The sequence below is a fragment of the Polypterus senegalus genome, chromosome 2 (genome assembly GCF_016835505.1).
Source record: "Polypterus senegalus isolate Bchr_013 chromosome 2, ASM1683550v1, whole genome shotgun sequence".
Classification (NCBI taxonomy): domain Eukaryota; kingdom Metazoa; phylum Chordata; class Cladistia; order Polypteriformes; family Polypteridae; genus Polypterus; species Polypterus senegalus.
The window spans coordinates 279,232,222-279,255,641 of NC_053155.1; the positions used below are offsets into that span (position 1 = coordinate 279,232,222).

Consider the following 23,420-nt stretch of genomic DNA (forward strand, 5'->3'; position numbering starts at 1 on the left):
GGCAAGGAAGCATAGTGGGGCAGAGACTCTGTATCACAAATAGAGCGGCCTCAGTTTAATTCTGTGCTTAGCCTTTCCCCTCATGCATTTGCATGTGCTCCCCATGTCTACAGCGATTTTCCTCTATGTATTCCGGTCTTCCTCCAGCTTCACCAAAGGTGTGTAGATTAGGTGGTTCCAAACTGTCTCCTGTACAAGTGTGCGTGGACCCTACAATGACCTGATATCCAGGCTCTGGTCCATGCGACCCTCAGCTTGAGTCAATGTGTCTGACAATGTCACATTATATTGTTATAATAATATCAAGTCAAATAATATCACCAAAAATTGCTTTGCAACATTCTTTTTAGTCTATGATTTAATTTTGTTTTCTAAAATGTATAGAAAAAAGATTTTGAATCTTAAAAGCATTTCTCCAGTTTCTAAGCATTTCATAATTCCGTAAATTCATGTGTTACTGTAACAAATTGTCAATAGTTCTTTTTTAGATGATAACATAAAGCATACACCCATTACAAAATCAATGTATAACTTTCCATGAACTATTTATATATCAAATAAAAAAAACATTTTCTTTTGTTATCAGTCATATTAATATTTGCTCATAATAACTCAGGCTGGCCTACCAAAATCAGCAAATTAAGAGATTACCTAGAACAGCACTTCTGTAAAGGCAGCAGTGACCAAATGTAGCACTTTAACTTTTTTGCAATTTATTAGAAAGTTTCTAGCAAAGCCAGTTATCCTACAAAGCTTTCTCTTATTAGGTTGAATGGCTAAAGAATGCATCAATGCCAGCTTGGCTATCCAACCCCAACTTTATGGTAGTGGTGCCAATTCTGATCAGTGGGGTGACAGATTGTGAACTGCAGCAGAAAATCCATATAGAAGATATCGTTAAGATCTTTGCAACAATGAAGGCCCAGTGCACACACTTCAGAAAGGAAAGGTTAATTAATGTAATAATACCTTTAATGTATTTATGTTTTTTATTTGTTTAAGTAAGACGTCAATGTTGTTTGTGCATAATTTTTCACCACAGACTGCCAGCTTGTACCACGTCAGAGACAGACAGAGAGAGACCATGCATTACAGTGAGATTTGCATTGGTCAATGAAGAATATTGTACAGTAATAAACTCTTATTAAAGTGAAATAAATCCTGTGGGCCTCAAGCTGTTCTAGAGCACATTAACCTCTCTTCTCCGGCGCTCCCTTTCTCAAACATATTCTCATAAAGATTGCTTTTCAAACTGTCAATTTTTTAATGGCGTCTTTATCACCTCCTGTCCTTTCTTATATTTTCTGTCTTCGAAGGCAACTCTCTCAGCATGTGTCTCTACTGTACTCCTTGTTTTTCACACTCACACTTCCACCTTCTTCACATCACCAAACTGACCAACCACACCAAAGCCAAACTGGCCAATCAGATTGCTCTGAGTGACTGGACACAATTAATTAGTAGATTGTCTATTGGCTCTGATGTTTCTAATTTGCAGGGTGGCAGAATGGCAAGCACTGGTTCTGATAGTAAACACACATTAATAATATAAACTTTAACTGTAGACTGATGTTCCCCTTTGGAGCCACATCCTATTCAGAGCCAGACCATATGTACAGCAGGATAAACTCTCAAAACGCTTAAGTAAGATGAGCAAGTAACAAAAAAAATGTGAATGAATTGCAAAAGAAGCCGGTAACTTAAAAGTTCATTCTTTCATTACTTTGCTGAATCCTTCTTTGCACTACAAGATAAAGGTAAAGTATGACTTTCTGAGCTGTAGTAATTGGAGGGTGAGATACATTTAGAACAGCCTTATTTAGAAAATAAATATTTTAACATTTTGCAGACTGTATTCTGGAGTGGCTGGTTTTATTTAAAACAACTTTTAAAAATACATGACGAATTTCCTTGGTTCTGATGGCGTAAACAAGAGGATTCAAAACTGGTGGTACAAGAAGATATAAGACAGAAAACATAATATGAATTTCAGGGACAACCTTCTGGCCAGTACGATAAATTAAAACACTAAACAGTAAAGTTGTATAAAAATACAAAATTACAAATAAATGAGAACCACATGTGTTCAGTGCTTTACGAAATGCTTCCTTTGAGCCAACCTTTAGAACAGATCTCAGAATCAATATATAACTAAATATAATGAAAATGGCATCCAATCCAAATATAGATGCAATTTCAAAAAGGCCTAGATAGCTATTCATAGATATATCAGTACATGCTAATTTTAAAATACCCATATGATCACAGTAACAATGTGGTATGACGTTAGATGAACAGAAAGGCAATCTGGAGGCTAAGATTGGTAGCAAGCCTATTAAGATAAGATCTCTCAGAAAATGAGATAGAATCAGTTTAGCTAAAAATCTGTATGATAAAATTGACATATATCGCAAGGGATTGTAAATAGCAACATATCTGTCATAAGCCATAATAGCAAGTATTGAAGATTCTAGTGATGAAAAAAAGTGAACACAGAACATCTGAAACAAGCAGGCTTCAAACGCAATAGCTCTCTCATTAAACCAAAATATCTTTAAAATCTGTGTGGTTAAACAGCACATAGCAAGATCGATAAGTGACAGGGTTGCAAGTAAAACATACATAGGATTATGTAAATTGTGATTAACCTTTACAGTATAAATGATCAACACGTTAGCTGCAAGAGCTAAAACATACATGACACAAAATGGAATAGAAATCCAAGTCTGGTAGCTCTCCATTCCTAAAAATCCAATCAGAATAAATTCTTTTGGACGTAAATAAGAGGTATTCAGAGCAGACATGCTGGTTGTTTTATTTCTTAAAAAAGAACAATAATTATGGGTTAATGGCGAACACAGTAATACAAGATAAAAAAAAGCATAAATATCTTTGTTTCATAGTGCTAATATGAATTTGACATTTACAATATAATACAAAATACTCAATTTTCTACTTATTTTAAATTCTTAATTGCAGCATGTAGACATTTACCTCACTTTCATGATTCACTGTCAACTAACAAACCTGCAGATTTCTTTCACTGCAATAAACCCAGGCTCCCTCTTTTAAAGTGTTATTTATTAGAGTTGAAATTATCAGAGGATTTTGGATTCTCTCTTATGAATATACAAATTAACCTTTGGAGATTACGATATTTTATGGAGGATATGTGCCAAAATTAAAAGTAATCCACGGTGTAAAATACATTTCAAATCAATGCATATTTGTATTGTACTCTTCATTTTTGCCCATTTTTTTTTTGTCATCATTAAAAAGAAACTGATGAAATGATTCATTATTGAAATGTAACACGATTTCCATGAAAATTTGAAATTCTGTGTAAAGGTGTATTGTTTTTTAGTTTGGGGTCATTAGATTGTGCAGTGAATATTCCTTATCTCGAAGCAAAGCAAACTCAATTACATTTTATTTTTAGTCTGCTTGGAGTGCATCGTTATTCTTCCCACTGCTACTCATTAATTGTGGCAAAAGTACTTTAAATCAAATTCAGTGTCCTTAATTTAAAGAGATGTTCCCATGGTGATTAGAGAGTGAAAGTAAAATAAGTGTATCAATAGGTAAGATCTATGAAAGAAGATGGAGATGCCCCTGAATGCTACTGGGTACTTTTTCAGTAGATCTGGGGTTTCACACAGTTTGTTTTGCTTATACCCACTATCTCCTGACTTTGCATGTCATTTCTGCTCCAGGCAATACGCTTTCCAATTAGTCCAGACTATAAAGCTACTTCATCTAACAATTCAAAGTTAGCTTGATGATTCAATGTTTCTGGTCGCTGAGTAATAACTGAAAAAACAGTTATTTTACCATTACCTTATTCCTGACCTTTGATTCTGTCTACACATCTTATATTATTGTTTTGTCACTGTTCAAATAGCCTTCAGTGTTCCTATTTAATACATTCAAACAAATGGAACTTTATTCCAATATTCTAGTTGATGACACTATATTTGAAAAGTACACATTGCCACCACATATACTGTTAGGTTAATTCTGGCAAATTTTGGCAGACCTGTGACATAAAATAATGCCAGCATTGTAAGCGCAGGCAGAGGTATAGGAAATTGTGCAATTTCATTTTACTCTTCTAACATTAAGACGTTTACAATGTGCCATGTAAAGTAAAAACATTACTTAATTGACTAACCTCAGTCCATGTTTAATTTTAGTCATGTTAAAGGCAGCTTATTTAAATGCAGGACTTAAGTGTCAAAACAGAAAGGTTTGTCTGATAATTATGAAATGTTAATAGATGTTTACTATTTTTATATTTTTCAAGCATAGGTTTATACAGCATATCTTGTAAAAAATGCACATATTTCACTAAAGACATTCACAATATAATGAACTCTATTATGTTACCGATCTGCTCCACATTGTACTCTCTGAGTAGCCCATTTCAATGGATATTTTGATTTACTGTACACAGCAAAATAATTTACTTTTTTAAAACTAGGGTGCTCTGCCCCTTGCTCGCTTTGCTCACCAACCCCCGGGATGGAGCTATGTGCTAGCCACTTTGCGGTTCTGCCGCTCGCATACAGGGATGCGGATGTACAATTTAAACAGATCGTTATTTTCATGGGAGTTGTTACATATGCATAATAGAACTAACAATTTTACCTTACAGCAAGTAATTAACCATATTAAAAAATAGTCAAATGTAATAATCTGAAAGAACATTTTGTTCATGTTGCGTTAAGAGATATTTGTTGCATTATATGATTTAATTCTGTTTGGATTTGAAATTAATACTTTTTAAACTTACACTTTAACTATAAAACTTCAGTAAAATCAATTTTTTTTATCACATTTTCATCGATATCGCATTGAATTTTGATTCTGTATTTGGACTTACATTGTAAAAACTCAACATATAACTGCCCGTAAGTGAATTTTGTTTCTTTTTCTCTAATAAATAAACCAAATTTTTCAAATGTTTGTCTCTGTGATTGTCTGTGATGTCTTTGCAAAAGCTATTCTAATGGGAAACTGTTAACATTTTAATATGAATGGCATATCAAGATCTCCTTTGGTGTCTAATGTTATCCACGGAAAATATACTACATTACCTTTCTTGGATACATCCTTCTTACAACTGTAATTCGGGTGGTGGAAGACCGTACAGTGTTAACGGTTGTAGATATTCTTCGAGATATTGTAAGTTGTTTTCATCTTCCACACGATCACCACCAACTGTTTCAGCATAGTCTATTGATACGCATTTAACCAATTTGCCATGTAACCGATCCAACAATTTTCGTGTTAATTCGTTTGACTTCATCATTTCTCGGTGCTAGGATTGCCTGTGTACTCATTTCTTCTGTTGATAGCCCTTCGGGATGAAATTCTTCAAAGGATTTGGACATAATACATCTTCTTTTATTGGGAACTTAAAGTGAGTAAAACGTAAAAATTTATAAGAGCTAAGAGAACATGAACTGTGTCTGTCAAAAGCATTCACACGAATGAGAGGTGAGAGTGCAGTGTGTGTGGTTGAATATGGAGGGCGTGACTTGAAAAAATCTCATGGCCAACATCTCGTCTCACGGGACTTGAAATTATTGAAAAAGTCTCATCTCAGGGTTTCCTTTTATAATAGAGAGATGCATTTTGTGTATATTTTTTTCTCATTTCTTGTTTATTACACATATGAAAAATAAAACGAAACATGCTTTGTACGTACACCCTTACTTTGGAATCAAAATGTTTCATATGCATTCTCATGTAATATAAAACAAAAAAATATACACTTTTATCATCCTTGAACAATTATTTTTTAAAAACACATATCACATAAACCACAAAAAATATCTCTTAATTATAAACTCATAGCACAGTTACAAAGATCCTGGCTTGTTGCTGTGTTTTTAATTTATGACTAGTTTATTATTATTGTTACTTAATATTGCCTTCTCTTATTTTTCTTTCATCTTGTAAAGCACTTTGAGCTACACAATTTGTTTGAAAATGTGCTATATAAATAAATGTTGTTTTTATTATTCATTATTTAGTAACGTATATGATGATGTATTGTTTTAGAATTTTTAATTGCTTCGATCAAATGAAAAAACCCTATATTTCCTTTTCTTTAGTATTCTATTCAAACACAAAACCTAGTTGTGATTCAGCATGTAAGAAAGTTGCTCTGTCCATCCTTCCGTTACCAAGAGGTTTCGTTTTTCATTGTAGCATGGAGAAAGTAAGATAATCCTACAGCAAGGAACCAATTCTGCATGAGACTCCAGCAAATACAATAATTTTTCTTTTAAATGATTGCTAGAACCAGTGTGTTATGGTCAATAAAATTGTTTATACAAGTTCCTTTGTATTGATATAGGTTGCAAAAAATAAATAAAGATGGCATACTTTCTCTAAACTTTAAATAGCATTCATTGAAAGGAAATAGATTATTGTATTGACAGAAAGATCTTTAAAAAGGGACAAAGTGCTGTTTAGACTCTAAACAAACTTGAAAAATAATAACAATAATAATAATAATAATAATGATGAGGGACAAGGTTTCTTGATAGGGTGGAAATGTTGCCCCACAAATAAAATGGAGTGAATTTAATTCTGTGGTAAAGCTTTGCCCATGTAGCATTTATATGTTCTTTCTATGTCCACAGCGGTCTTCCTGCCATCTCGCCAAAGGCGTGAAGATTAGACATTTTCCAAATTGTCTCCTGTATAATGTGAGTGGACCCGACAAAGATCAGGCTTCTTGTCCAAGTTCAGACCCATGAAACTCTCATTTGGATAAGTGTGTCTGACAATGCCATGTTGTATTGTAATAATATCAAAATAAATAACAAAACCAAAATGTTTTGTAAGGTGTTTTTATTCTAATATTTTTTCTGAAATATATATAAGAAAACATTTTGAAATTTAAAGCATTGCCCAAATTACAGTCTTTTATAATTGTAAAATCCTTATATCTTACTGTAACACACAGGCTACACACATGCTTATCCATGAATTGTTGCTACACCAAATGTGAAAAGATTTTTTTTATTATCAAGGATAATAATAGATTTTCCATAATAACCAGTGCTGACCCATCTAGTTTGGCGAACTATTATGTGACCTATTAGAAACTTGATAGCAAAGCTGGGTAATTGACCAAGCTTTCTCCTATCATGTCACAAGGCTAAGACCTGTGTCAATCCCATCTTGGGCTATTCAGCCCATACTTTAAAGGCACTCGAGCAATTTGTGAGATATGGGGTGAGAGATTGCCAATCAACAATGAAGTGTGTAGTATCTTCTTCTGTCTCTTAGGCCTTCCTCTTTTCCTCTTGCCTGGCAGCTCTATCCTTAACAACCTTTTCCCAATATATATTTAAAAAACTGGTTACCACACAAAAAAGAAGTAAAATTTAAAGGAGCAGCCACTACAAAAACAAGGCTCATTCTTCAAGCAAATTGTCTCAGACAGCAGCTTTAAGAGTGTCTCTTACACTTATCATCTAAAACGCTTTGGGAAAAGGCAACTTCTCAAAACTAAAACAGATTAAAATCCAAACAAACAAATTAACAAAACTTATGCAGTACAGTGACACCAGACAGTATTCATGGACTAACTGTAATTTCCATAGTTTGTGAAATGTTGCAGAAAATTCACATAGAAGATGTAGTTAATTTCATTGCAATCATGAAAACCCAGGGCCTGCACTTCTGAAATGAAAGGTTAAATATTGTAATATTATCATTAATTTGGTAATTTTTTATTTCTTTAACAATTTACCCAATAGACAAGCCTGCTTGCCTGTTGATGTAAGATAGAGAAGGATATGCACCAGTCAGTGAAGGTGTGTGTATCGTACTGTTATTAAACCTGCAGAAATCTTGTCTGCCTTAATCTGCTGTAAATCAAATATTTCACTCAAGTGGAAGTCCCATGATGCCACAATATTTACTCTGTACAGTGGAACCTCGGTTTACGAACGTCTTGGAACACGTACAAATCGGTTTACCACCAAAAAGTTCGCCAAGCTTTTGCATCTGTTCACGACCACACACTCGGTATACGAACAAGCCAGTTTCCCTTTCGGTTTGTGCACACCGATGATTGTTCAGCCAGCGAGAGAGAGAGAGACGGCTGGACGCATAAGGCCAAGAAGGCAGTTAAAGAATGCACAAGGCTTGTTTTTAAAGAGACAGATCCGAACATTGTTTTAACCTCGTTGTATTTAATGAAGACTTTTCTATTGAATTTTAACCTCCACTTCACTTCTGTTTACAGCGATTGGCTCGTAGCGCGCATTGTTGCAATATTACTTTTCTTGGTGGTTTATTAAATTACGGATTTTTCAAATGTTAATTTTTTTCCCTGTGCTTAACTCTCATAAAAAAAGTGTTTTTAGTGAGTGGTTCATAGTGCTATAGCGCAAACTCTTGCAGTGTTAGTTTTCTCTGTTGTTTTACATTTAGTTTACTATTACGCTGTGTATTCTATGGTATAATTAACTATATTTGTGCTTAAAAATCTTTAAAAAAATATTTACATACAGTTCATATGGTCTGGAACAGTTTAATTGTATTTACATACAATCCTATGGGGGAAATTACTTCGGCTCATGATCAAATCGGGATACGACCAGAGTTTTGAAACAAATTATGGTCCTGAACCGAGGTTCCACTGTATGTGTTTTTATCTATGGGTTCTGAAGTGGCAGAATGTTATGCACTGCCCTTGACCACACTTGTATAACATAAAATATAAGTGTGGATTTGTGTTTTCATTAACTGTAGAATAAACGCTCAACAACCTTAAGTAGTAAAGGCAAGCAAGATAAAATAATATGAATAAATGGCAAAAGAAGCAGCTAACTTAAATTTAAAAGTTCATCCATTCATTAATTTGCTGAATTGTCTTTTCCACTACAGGAACCAGGTAATAGTTGTAATAGTTGCAGGGTGATTGGGATTAAAAATATAGCATTATTAAGCAAATAAATATTTTAACACCATGCTGACTGTTTGATGGAGTTATTTTTTTTACTCAAAACAATTTTTAAAAATGCATTACGGATTTCCTTGGTTCTGACGGCATACACAAGAGGATTCAAGACTGGTGGCACAAGAAGATATAAAACAGCAAACACAATATGAATTTCAGGGAGAACCTTCATGCCAGTCCGATAAACTAAAACACTAAATAGGAAGGTTGTATAAAAATACAAAATTACAAATAAATGAGAACCACAAGTATTTACTGCTTTAAGAAATGCCTCCTTTGAGCCAACCTTCAGAACAGATCTCAGAATCAATAAATAGCTAAATATAATAAATATAATATCAAATCCAGATATAAAAGATATTGCAAAAAGGCCAAAATAATTATTGACAGATATATCAGTACATGCTAATTTTAAAATACCCATATGATCACAGTAACAATGTGGTATGACATTAGAACAGAAAGGCAATCTGAAGGCTAAGACTGGAAACAAGCCTGTTAAGATAAGATTTCTTAGAAAAAGAGAGAGAATCAGTTTAGCTAAAAATCTGTATGACAATATTGACATATAACGTAATGGATTGTATATAGCAACATATCTGTCATAAGCCATAATAGCAAGTATTGAAGATTCTAATGATGAAAAAAAGTGAACACAGAACATCTGAAACAAACAGGCTTCAAAAGCAATAGCTCTGTCATTGAGCCAAAATATCTTTAAAATCTGTGTGGTTAAACTGCTCATAGCAAGATCCACAAATGATAGTGATGCAAGTAAAACATACATAGGATTATGCAGACTATGATTAACATTTACAATATAGATGATCAAGACATTAGCTACAAGAGATAAAACATACATGGCACAAAAAGGAATAGAAATCCAAATCTGGTAGCTCTCAATTCCTGATAATCCAGTCAGAGTAAATTCTTTAGGATGTAAATAAGAGGTGTTGACAGCAGACATGCTGTTTGTTTTATATTTTAAATAAGAACAATACTTACAAATTAAGGGTGCACACAGCAATGCAAAGAAGAAACAGAAACAAAAAGCATGAACATCTTGGTTTTATATTACCAAAATTTGACATTTACATTGTAATACAAAATACTCATTTTTCTATTTAACATAAATTCTTAATTGCAGCATGTGAAAATTTACCTCACTTTCATTATTTGCTATCAATTAACAAATTTGTAGATTTGGTTTTGCAGCAATAAAGTTAGGTGACTCCATTTTAAAATGAAGGCTGTTCTTATTTAACAAACTGTGTTTTTGTCTTAACAGAATACAGTATGATGTGCAATCTCTAAGTTATGACATTTACATTTTTAAATTGGTGTTATTTATTAGAGCTGGTATTGTCAGAGGATTTTGTATTCTCTCTTATGAATATTCAAAGTAAACCTTGGAGATTGCACTTTTTACAGATGATCATCAGTGCCAAAATTAAAGGTGTAAATTACATGTACAAACACAATCCATATTAGCATTTAATTTTTGCATGATTTTTTTTTTCAAATGATTCATTACTTTTTCAAATGTCTGAAAATATCCAAGGAAATTTGAAAATCAATGCAAAGGTGTATTGTATTTCAGCTCATGGTCTTGAGATTGTGCACTGAATATACCTTAACTAAAAGCAAAGCAAAATCATTACATTTCATTTCCATTCTGCTTGGAGTACATTTTTTTTTTCCACTAGCACACATTAAACATTCCAGAATTAAATGAAATTACCAATCAGTATCAAGCAATACAGTGAACATTATAGGCAGTCATCTTCCAACTATGCTCTTGTACATTCAAGGCTATCTCTTCAACATAAGGAGTGACTTACTGAAACAGTAAATGGTGTATAGTTCAGATCTTACTGAAAATTTTACTTGTCAGTTTAGTAGTCTAATGTTGTTTATTTCTAATTATCAATGTGGTTAATTTTCAAGGTGTGGCTAAAGTTCTGCTTCTACTTTACAAATACCAAATGTTTACAAATATTTGTCACCAAGATGATCGATCTTAGGTACTTCATATCATTTTTTTTGTTTATCACCCATTCTGATAACCAGATATATCATTATCTCATGTTTATCTTCATATGCACTCTGGTAAACATATGACAGTTGTGCAGGTGTTTCTATTGAGATGTGATAGATATTCAAACAGCTTAATTTATTGATAGTAAATGTGAATTGAATAAGAAATTTCACAAAATGGATTGAAACATAAACAACCTAGCTACAGGGAAAGCACAAACCAGTACCAGTCCCAATCCCAGATAAATGGGGAGGGTTATGTCAAGAAAGGAATCCGGTGTAAAATATTACCAGATCAATATGCGGACAACAGTACAGATTTCCATACTGGATGGATGAGCCTGCAGGGGGCTGGCAGAAAATGGGTTTACTGTTGACTGAAGAAGGAGAAGAAGATGGGGAAGGCACGTCCAGAGGCAGAGGGAGAAGAAGAAGGTAAAGAGAGTGGAAGTGAGGGTAAGAACTTTGAATGCTGGCAGTATAACTGGTAAGGGGAGAGAGTTAGCTGATATAATTGAGAGATGGAAGGTTGATATATTGTGCATGCAAGAGCCCAGATGGAAGGGGAGTAAAGCCAGGTGTATCGAAGATGGGTTCAAATTGTTCTACCATGGTGTGGATGGGAGGAGAAATAGGGCAGGATTTATTCTGAAGGATCAGTATGTCAAGAGTGTTTGGGAGGTGAAAAGAGTATCAGACAGAGTGATAATTATGAAGATGTAAATTGAAGGTGTGATGATGAATGTTGCTATTGCATATGCTCCACAAGTTGGGTGTTCGATGGAGGAAAAACAAGATTTCTGGAGTGAGATGGATGAAGTAGTGGAGAGTGTACCAAAGGGAGAAAGAGTGGTAATGAGAGCGTACAGTAGACATATTGGTGGAGGGAACAGAGGAGATGATAGGTAGGTATGGTAAGGTATGGTAAGGGACTCTCTCTTCTGTTCCCTACTGACCCCAACTCTCTTTTCTGTTTCTTTTTCCAGTTTCTTTGTGGTGGCGGCCTGCGCCACCACCACCTACTCAAAGCATCATGATGCACCAACATTGATGGACTGAAAGCCAGAAGTCTACGTGACCATCATCATCAGGTTCTTCCATGAAAACCCTAAATACAAAGAGGACTGTTTGACTTATGTTAGGTAGATTGCCCAGAGTGGACTGGGTGTTCTCGTGGTCTGGAACCCCTACAGATTTTATTTTTTTTCTTCAGCTTTTGGAGTTTTTTTTTTTTTCTGTCCACCCTGGCCATCGGACCTTACTTATTCTATGTTGATTAATGTTGACTTATGTTTATTTTTTATTGTGTCTTCTATTTTTCTATTCATTTTGTAAAGCACTTTGAGCTACATTTTTTTGTATGAATATGTGCTATATAAATAAATGTTGATTGATTGATTGATATGACATCAAGAAGAGGAATGCAGGAGGTCAGATGGTAGTGGATTTTAAGAAAAGGACGGACATGGCTGTGTTGAATATGCATTTTAAGAAGAGGGAAGAACACATAGTGATGCACAACAGTGGAGGATGATGCACACAAGGTAGATTATATCCTATGCAAGACGAACAACAAACAACTCCAAAGTCCATGATGCCCTGCTGGAATTCGGGGCACCTCCATGTTGCAGGGAGGGCTCCATCTGGCGGCTTGGGGGTATTGGCCAGGATAAGCTGCTGCCCATATTCCACAGCAGGTATAAAATTATTTTATCTTGTGGTGGGAGACGTGAAGAGAGAATGTCTGTGGTATTGGGTGATTGAAAAATAAATAAATAAAAGTACATTCAGCCTCGAAGGGGAATGCGGCTATGTGTGGAAGCATGGTGGAGTGCTTCTGGAGATTGATAGGGTGATTGTGCATTCACATTCAAATGTATGTGGATCGGTCAACTGCCTCTTTAGTGCTTCAGGGTCTGCAACTGCCACCAGCACGCCTGTATCCCTAGCAGTATAAAGGAGACCCAGAGTGTGTGTGAGGTAATGAAGGACAGAAAAAGACATGAGAGGAGAGATTGGAGATTAAAGCATGGTGAAAGTAGAAGGGAGTATCAGAGAGGAGCCAGTGTGATGTGGAGTGGAGGCAGGTCACTTTTTTCCAAAAGCACATATCTTGGATTTGATCACCATGACATAAATATTAGGGAGACAGGCTATATCCCAAACGTGATGAATGCTAAGCAGAACTGAAACCTTGGTGAAGTACTAGTTTTTTTGCAACAAAACAGAAAAGTGAATAATGGTGTTTGACAAAACTGGAACAGTTAATCTTTATAAAACAGCAGTTTGACTGAGTCACATTTAATTAGTTTCACATGACTTCACGTTATTTAAATTCAAACACCTATTGTCAGCAAATGGAGGTGAAATCTTGCAAATTACCATGTTAAATTCTGAAAGTTTCTGATTCCTTTTAAACAAGTATATTATCCAAGGAAAAATGAAACAAAAAAATCTATTCATTCTGCATAGAACCATTTGAGGACAATCCTGGCATTTATAAGTTTATAAGGCCATTGGTGTCATGTGTATACTGTAGAATACTAATCTTGATCTTTAATTGTATTATTATATATGGCTGAAATAATTCTGTCAGACATCTGATATATACAGTATGTGGCTGTATAATCCCTTCCTGTACATTTTCAGAAAAATTTGAAGACCTTACAAAACAAAAGAAAACTAAATTACTTAAATTCCTAATTGCATGCAAGCATAACATAGACCGAATTATCAAATCCCATGTCCTCCCTGCATGCTTTTTGAGTAGTGAGCAGTGAGGTGTAGTGGTTAAGGCTTTGGACTTGAAACCCTCAGTTTGTGGCTTGAAATCCTGCTACTAACACTATGTGACTTTGAGTAAGTCACTTGACAAGCCTGTGTTCCAATTGAAAAACCAAAAGAAATGTAACCAATTTTATCATAAATGTAGTGAGTTGCCTTGGATAAAGGTGGCAGCCAAATAAGTAAGTTAAAGTGTGCTCAAGGGGATCCACTGTTCGTTTGCACAACAAAATTTACCAAGTTAAACTGACAAACAATCATCCAAGATATGCAGTTTTTAATGTAAATTTAAAATAATATGAAGTAATGTATTATAATGTTCCCATGCAAGCAGTAAAACAAAAGTCTTAAATGGCCACAGTATAATGAAGGAGTTAAAGAATGGAGCTTTCTGCTGGTTAAAGAGAGTCAATATGAGCATAGGTGACCATAGAGAATCAGAGACAAAAATTCTTTGAAAGAAGATAGAGATTCCCCGAATACTACTAGCCACATTTTAAACACATTTGTGCTTTAATATAATTTTAGTTATTCTTTTCTTTAAGCTCACTATTGCATTTACTTGCATGCCATTTAGGCTGTGGGTAATATATTGTCTCATTAAACCAGACAATAAAGCTACTTTCACCTGACAAGTTAAAGTTAGCTTGTTGATTCATACCTTCTGGTTGCAATTTAAAAAGTATCAAAACAGTTATTTCTTCTTTACCTTATCCCTGACATTTTGAACCTGTCCTTATATCTCATATTCCTCTTTTGTCAGAGGTATTCAAATAGTCTTTGGTTTTCATATTTAATGTGTACAAGCAAATTAAACTTTCTTTTAATACTCTGGTTGATGACATTATGCTTAAAAAGTACACACTGAAACCACATACAGTACCAGCAATTTCATTCTGGCAAATCAGTGAATTTTACAGATCAGTAACATAATACAATATCAGCATTGCAATCACAGGCAGAGCTATAGGGAACTGACCAATTTTATTTTACTCTTCTAACATTAAACCATTTACAATGTGCAATGTAAGGAATGATTATTACCTAATTAACTAACCCCAATCCAGTTTCGGTTTTAGGCATGTTAAAGGCAGCACATTTAAATGTATGGCTTTTGTGCCAAAACAGAAAGCTACCAACCTTTATTCACTGATCTTTATGAAATGTTAGAAAATGTTTAACATTTTCAAGCATTGCTTCATCTTTTGTATTAGTGCATATATTCTCAAAAATGTATCTATTTTACAAAGGAAATTCACAATATGATGGACTAGGTAGACTATTAGATTATTGTGATCTGAAGTAATCCACATCAGTGCAGTTTTTAAATCACTTTACACTGCCACAGGATTTACTTTTTTGAAATATATATAGCATATAATTTTTTCTTTCTTGATGTTTACTCATATGACACAAATAGATAAGAAAGTGTTTTGTACACATACTGTAATTTTACATTCAAATTCAAACACTTATTACCAATAATCCAAATTCTTCATAGTGTTTTTTTTAAGTTAATAGCTGATGAAATTGTTTTCCCAAATTTATTTTACAATGCAAAATGCAAGTCATTATTCCATTTTATTTGTAAAATTCAAATAGCAAATGAACTTATACAGCCAAAGAGTTTGATTAAATAAAATGTTTTTGTTATCCCTTTGTAAAGCATTATTTTTAACAGCACTTATGGAAATATATCTCTTACATATGCAGTAAGCCTGCTGCACAGTTATACATATCCAGGCTTTTGTTGTATTTTTAATTTATGAGAGGTTTATTCTTGATTTAGCAAAGTGTATGATGCCTGCCTTTTTTTAGAATTTTTAATATTTTTACAAGCAAGTCCCCTACCATTTGTTTTTCAACAGTTTTCTGTTAAAAACACAAAATGTAAATGTGATTAAGCATATGGGAAGGTTTTTCCATCCATCATTTCATTACCAAGAGTTTTTGCTTTTCAATACAGTATGGGGAAGTGAAGATAATCCAACAGCATTAAGCACAAGTGAGCAACCAACACTGGACAAGATTCAAGCAAAAACAATACAACCAATTTGTTATGATCAATAAAAAATATTTATTAAAATAAATTTTATATTGATATAGACAGAAAAAGATACAAATAAAGAAGGTTTCATTTCACCAGAATGTAATGAATATATAATGAATGCAACTGGATGGATGGATGGATTTATGGAAAGATCTTTAAGCTGTTTATAGACTCTAGCCAAATTTGACAAAACAATAATGCTAATAATGAGTGGCAAGGTGCCAGTGTAGTGACTCTGCCATGAAAACACAGTGTCCTCAGTTTAATTCTGTTTGATTTTTCCCAAGTGGCATATACATGTTCTCCACATGTCGGCAGTGGCTGTCCTCCACATACTACTGTCTTCCTCCCATACAGCCAAAGATGTACAGATTAGCTGTTTCCAAATTGTCTTTTGTATAAGTGTGAGTGGACCCCATAATGACCTGACATCCTATCCAGACTCGGGTCCAGGCAACCCTCATGGGTCTGACAATGTTGTACAGTAATAAAATGAAGACAAAAAATAAAACCAGACAAGTTATGCACAGTATTTTCAGTGTAAGATTTATTTATTTTTTTCTGAAGTATCTATTAAAAACATTTTGAAATTTATTGTCATTTCTGAAATTCCTAAGTAAATTCATAATTGCAAAAATTCTTGTATTTCATTGTAGCACACTGGCAACAGTATTGTTTAACATTATAACATAAAGCATATAGCCATTGAAAAAAATCAATACATAACTTTCCATGAATTGCTGTTACACCAAATATGACAACATTTTCTTTCTTATCAATTGTAATACCATTTTTTCATAAAAAACAGGGCTGGCCCATCCAGATAGGTGAACTAGATGCTTGAGTAATGGTGGTGAAGGTCAAATGCGACCTATTAGAAATTTCAGAACAAAGATAGTTATCCTACCTTTCTCTATCCTATTGTTAAATGGCTAAGATATGTGCCAGTCCTAGCTCAGGCTGCTAATAGGATGCAAGTAAAATCTTTGCAGCTCTGAATGTACAGTGCACTCAATTCTGAAAGTAAAGGTTAATTAATGTAATAAAATCATTATTTTAGTGGAATTTTTCTTTTATTGGTTTAACGATTACATTTTTTCCCATAGAGACTGTGCCTATTGATTTAAGAGAGGAACCATGCATTACAGAGAGATTTGCATCGGTCAGTGCAGGATTTGTGCATCAAACTGCTCTTAAAGCTGCAGAAACATTTTCTGCCTTGAGGTGTCTTACATCACACATAAACTAGTATTTCAAGTCGTATTTACTCATTATGTGCTTTTGATTATTGGTTCTGAAGTGGGTAATTTAAAGGGAATGGCACAATTGTGTTTTGCCTAGATTGGCAGAAGGACATTCATTGCCCTTAATGGTAAACACACTTCAATAATATAAAATATAACTCTGGATTTTTTGCTAACCTTTCAGTCATTTCCCGCTTAAAGCCCACCATAATTACTGTCAGATAAACTCTTAACATCAATAAAAAGGATAAGCAAGAAAGAAACAAACAATAGAAATGAATAGCAAAAGATATAATGAACTTAAATTCAAAAGTTGATTTATTCATTACTATGTTGAATTGCCTTTTTCTACTACAGGGTACAAGTAAACTGTAACTAACCAATATGAAATAGGTGCAGGGCAAGAGAGATTCAAAATTTAGGATTATTTAGCAAATAAAAATGTTAACACCTTGCTGACTTTATGTTGGTGTTATTGTTTCTACTTAAAACCATTTTTAAAAATGCACGACGGATTTCCTTGGTTCTTATGGCATAAACAAGAGGATTCAAGACTGGTGGCACAAGAAGATATAAAACAGCAAATATAATATGAATTTCAGGGAGAACTTTCTGGCCTGTTCGATAAACTAAAACACTAAACAGGTAAGTGGTATAAAAGTACAAAATTACAAACAAATGAGCACCACATGTGTTTATTGCTTTGAGAAATGCCTCCTTTGAGCCAACTTTTATGACAGATATCAGAATCAATATATAACTAAATACAATAAATGTAACATCCAATCCACATATACAGGCCATAGCTAAAAGGCCTAAAGAATTATTGATAGATATATCAGTACATGCTAATTTTACAACACCAATATGATCACAATAACAATGTGGTATGATATTAGATGAACAGAAAGGCAATCTGGAGGCTAAGATTGGCAGCAAGCCTATTAAGATAAGATCTCTCAGAAAAAGAGATATAAACACTTGAGCTAACAATCTGTATGACAGTATTGACAAATATCGTAACGGATTGTAAATAGCAACATATCTGTCATAAGCCATAAGAGCAAGTATTGAAGATTCTAGTGATGATAAAAAGTGAACACAGAACATCTGAAACAAGCAAGCTTCAAAAGCAATAGCTCTCTGATTAAACCAAAATATCTTTAAAAGTTGTATGGTTAAACTGCTCATAGCAAGATCCACAAGTGACAGAGCTGCAAGTAAAACATACATAGGATTATGCAGACTGTGATTAACTTTCACAATATAGATGATCAGGACATTACCTACAACAGCTAAAACATACATGGCACAAAATGGAATTGAAATCCATGCCTGGTAGCTCTCAATTCCTGATAATCCAGTTAGAATAAATTCTTTTGTTGTGTTGACAGCAGACATCCTGGTTGTTTTTATTCTTAAACCAGAATAATAAGTATAGATTAATGGTGAACACAGCAATGCAAGAGAAGAAAAAGCACAAACTTTTTTTTCATAGTACCAATAAGAATTTTACATTTACAGTGTGATACAAAATACTCTAAATTCTTAATTGCAACATGTGAACATTTACCTCTTTTTCATTATTCATTATCAACTAACAAATTTGTAGATTAATTTTATTGCAATAAAGCTACACTACTCTGTTTAAAAAAATGATGGTTATTCTATACTGTATTCTTGCTTACCAGCATAAAGCGAAATGTGCAACAGCTAAGTTGTAACATCTACACTGTAAAATCAGTGTTATTTATTAGCATTAGCAGTGTCAGGGGATTTTAATGCTCTCTTATGAATATATAGTACAAAGCATTTCTTGGAGATTGTACTATTGTATGAAGGATCATGTGTGCCAAAACTAAAAATAATCCAATCAGTTGTGAACGGTTCTGATCTGCCTATTAAGATGTAATAGATATTAAGATGGCTACATTTGTTGATTGTAACCCTGAACTGAATAATAAAGTTAAAAAAATATATAGATGGATAAATATTGCATTCATTCCAATGAAATTTAGATTATACCATTAACCACAACATTCTTCTACAGTGGCTAAAGAATTGAATTAAAAAGGCGAGACCTTGTTACTTCCACACATTTCTGCCCGTAATGTTGTTTACAGGTGGTTTTCTCTGAAATAGAAACAAGTCTCAAATACTTCCCCTTAATAAATCAATCATTTGACTGTTTTCAAAATGTACCGGCTGATTCACAATCTTCCAATGTGGGAGCAAAGTCCGATATATTTTTTTAAACTGGTGCTTGGTTGTATGATTCAGATGTAGAATATCTGTAAATCTCAAATGGTTATTGCATTGAATCAACTGGAAATGAAATGGGTTATGTTTCTAAGAAATAAAATATTTTCAGGATGCTCCAATTAAGTGACAGCAGGACTCTTGACTTGTTAGACAGGAGAATTATTACTAAACTGAGATATGCTGATGTTTGGTGTAGGATTTTGGTGATTAATAATCTATAAGACACCCACCCAAGGGTGCCAAATTAATGTGGAAAAGGTGAAAATGAATTTTAACATGCTCACTCCTGGGAAAATTAACGCAAGTAATGGGATGTAGGATCTCTGTTTCACTTTACAGCTAGAATGTCACAATTATGAAGAGATCTGTACAATTTATAAACAAGTTTCACAAATCAGCAAAAATGTATATTAACATCTTCATTTTCTCTGTTGTGATTCGAAAGATGGTCTTAATTTCAAAAATAACCAAGTCATACTTGTTGAAATAAGTATAATAATACCATTTATTTTTAACACAAGGATTATAGAAGATAGATATATGAAAATAAATAGAGATTTATATATATTGTGGCAGTAGAGGTTCTGATCCACCTCTTGAACCCTCAGGTACCACTCCAAACACCAGGTAAAAAGTCCACAATTATTATTTATTATAATAATAATGTGCACCAAGCACCACCACTCCACTCTTCTCTATAAACAAACAATACAATTTAGTACTCAATCCTCCAACACCCAGACACTTAGCCACCCTTCCTCCCAGCTCAGCTCAGTGTCTGGGCTTTCCCAGCGTCCCTTTACACCCCCTGACCCGGAGGTGTTCTTGCCCAACAGTCCACATGTCCTTATTCCTTCCGGGTCAGGGTAAATAGTCCATATCTTCACCCCGGAACCACGTTGTCTCTTTCTGTCCTGGGATTATGACGTACTTCCGGGTTATAGGGCATATACGAGTCCACGGGCCCTCTGACTGCGACTCCCAGTGGCCCCCAAGGTATCCAGCAGGGCTGTGCATAAAAACTATATAGTCCATAAGGCCCTGCCGGAATATGAAGCCGGCCATCCACCACAATATATATATGTATGTATGTATATATATATTTATAGACAAGAGATATAAACAACACAACACATCAAATTTTAATAGTTTAGTTTAACTTTTTCTCTCTTATAGGAAAAGATACACAACTTATGAATGTTTCAATTCATGAGTTTAAGATGCATACATTCTGTGGCTGTTAATAAAGTTTCTATTGCCAGCAAGTCATTTGCTGACAGTAGCTAGCCTTTGATCCGACTTAGGACCAAACTCCAACACACTGTTTATCTCAGTTTGTGTATGTGTGTGAGTGGGTGTGTGTATGTGTGAGGTGCTGATCTGCCCTTTCTTATTGTATTTAGGTCGAGAAACATTCATTAGCCAGAACATATCCTTTTCAAGGTTATTATCTTTAGTTACAGTTAACACCAATACCAAATTACATTAGCAAGCTTTGTCCTGTCTTTTAAAATACAGTTAATAATTCTTGTAATCAAAGTATAATAATGGTCTGAGTTGAATAATACTTGGTTCCTTTATTGGTCAGCTTTCTCCAGATATGTAGAAGGATTTCTCAGGACGCTTTCTTTTTTCTGTTCAGCAGACCTCCTTCTTCACCTTTGGTCACAACTTCTGGTTGCAGATGATACTGCAGTTGTCTCCTCAGATGCTATTAAAGTTACATCTGGGTAAGTCAACTGGTGATCAGTCAGTGACTGTCGTTAGCTAGGCAAACACTCTCCCTCTTGCTCCTGTCCTTGCTGTCCCTCAGCAAGATTGGACTAATGGCAACCTTGTCCAAACTCCAACACAGATGAGTATTCCACCCTTTCAGTCCAGGCACAGTTGCCCTTGGAGTAAAAGGACTGCTTCAACCCCTTTTGTGGCCACACCCTATCAGCTATGGTGCAAACTTCTGTCCATCAAAATAGATAGATAGATAGATAGATAGATAGATAGATAGATAGATAGATAGATAGATAGATAGATAGATACTTTATTAGTCATCCTGGATTTATGATGCTTTATTCAGATATTGTGTCCATTTTGTGCCTTAGTGGAAGATATCCCTGCTTGCTACATGGTCTGGCATCGATCATTTTATTAGATAATGTTGCAAATGCTTCATTCTAAAGGGATACCCATTCAAGCGAACTGAGACTTTTAGCTGGCGATGATTATTTGGCCACAGTGCACTGAGCTAAGATTTGTTTTCCAGCCTGGCAAAACGGATAATGCCAGTCTGTCTAACATTGCTCTAAAATTTTATGCTAATCTTATGCATGTCCTGTTTATGATAATTGTTTATTAAATGAACAACATGATATTATAATTTTTAACAAAACCCTCTATCGCTCCAAGCCTTCATCAAAGGTATGATATGAATCCAACAGGGACTGAAAGACCTGAGCAAATGTAGGAATTAAATGCATTCCTTTAACTATTTATGTGTGTGAGGTGCAACAAAACAGATATAAGCCTTTCATCATCCTTTCTAAACATTTTAAACAAAAGAAGACTAAGAGGAGACATGATTGAAGTGTTTAAAATAATGAATGGAATTAGTATGGTGGAGCAAGACTGTTATTTTAAAATGAGTTCATCAAGAACACAGGGATATAGTCGGAAACTTGTTCAGGGAAAATTTTGCAAAAACATTAGGAAGTTTTTTTTTTACACAGAGTACCATAGACACATGGAATAAGCAACCAAGTAGCGTGGTAGACAGTAGGACTTTAGGGACTTTCAAAACTGGACTTGATGTTATGTTAGAAGAATTAAGTAGATACGAATAGAGGGCTTTATTGGGCTGAATGGCTTATTCTCGTCTAGAATGTTCTAATATACTAAATCCTACCTGAATAACGTAGCACCTATCATGTGTGTGCATTGTTTCCAATTTTGTCACATTTCTAGTGGTTATGCTTTCAAATTCTGAATGCCATTTTTCCATTCTAGATAATTATTGTTCCCTTTCCTACCTACTCTAGCAGCAGTACATATTTTAAACTGTATCTGGGAATCACCTGTGCAATATTGCCAGAATAATTTTTGACCTTAGGAACATCCCTTTAAAACTAGCTGTATGACCAGTATTTCTCACTGTTCTGTTTTTGTGATCATTTGATTATTTTATTCATAAGTGGAGTAATAAGTCAAAGATAAGTCAATATTTCAAAATGGAAAACAATCGAATTGTGAAATAAACATGCATGGCACCTATCAGCACCCCCACCAATACTTCTGTGCAAAGCCATACCACCAAGAACTGCAGCTCTGTTAGCCAACCACACCACCATACTCGATTAAGGGAGTGTCTGCATCGTGAGTCTCTGTAAATAAAGGATTTAGCTGTGGAATGAGCATTTTCCCAGTTATGAATGGATTCATTGGGTGCTCCATTAATTCATAATGCAGACAATTTCGGAAGGATAAGACTGCAAACAGTAGACTGCCCATTATTCAGCAAAATGAGATCATAGTTCTTCCACCTAGTGGCAAGAAGAAGGTAAGCAGCTATAATGCCAAGACATAAGAAGCTGTCATGTTCCACTGACAGATAAAGGCCTAGAAAGATCTAAGAGGACAATAACATGTCGCAATAGTAGTATTGGAACTGATAGCACTGAAGAAAGTGAGCAAGAGATTAGAGACCAGAAAGCCAGCAAGCAAATCTGAGCCCATGAATACATTTGATTAACTGTCCTTACGAGCAAGCAAACTTTTTCTAGATAATCCAGCTACTACTTACCAACTTCAGAGATATGACTAGGTTTTCTTCAATATCCCCAACATACCTCACCATCAAAGTGGGTAATGAAATATGTCATGGCAGAAGACCCTTCAGGACGGATACTAGGAATTTTTGTTCTGTGACCTGAAGCTACTGCCTGAGGCTACTTTGCTACTAAGGGTATGTACCATGGACCATACTTTTCTAGTGGTTCTGCCTTCAATGTATGGTTGCCAATTCTCCCGGCTAGGTAACTGTTTTCCCTTACCCACTCTAGCACGG

The 23,420-nt window shown here is 34.5% G+C and overlaps 3 protein-coding genes across 3 annotated transcripts; all 3 read right to left on the minus strand.

Moving 5' to 3' along the window:
• Positions 1-1,835: 1,835 nt before the first annotated feature.
• Positions 1,836-2,804, minus strand: LOC120524537 (olfactory receptor 51I2-like). Its single transcript, XM_039746373.1, has one exon. The coding sequence runs from the start codon at positions 2,802-2,804 to the stop codon at positions 1,836-1,838; it is 969 nt and encodes a 322-aa protein (XP_039602307.1).
• Positions 2,805-8,987: 6,183 nt separating this feature from the next.
• Positions 8,988-9,953, minus strand: LOC120524538 (olfactory receptor 52E4-like). The gene has a single exon (XM_039746374.1). The coding sequence runs from the start codon at positions 9,951-9,953 to the stop codon at positions 8,988-8,990; it is 966 nt and encodes a 321-aa protein (XP_039602308.1).
• Positions 9,954-17,545: 7,592 nt separating this feature from the next.
• Positions 17,546-18,502, minus strand: LOC120524539 (olfactory receptor 52E4-like). Its single transcript, XM_039746375.1, has one exon. The coding sequence runs from the start codon at positions 18,500-18,502 to the stop codon at positions 17,546-17,548; it is 957 nt and encodes a 318-aa protein (XP_039602309.1).
• Positions 18,503-23,420: the final 4,918 nt, after the last annotated feature.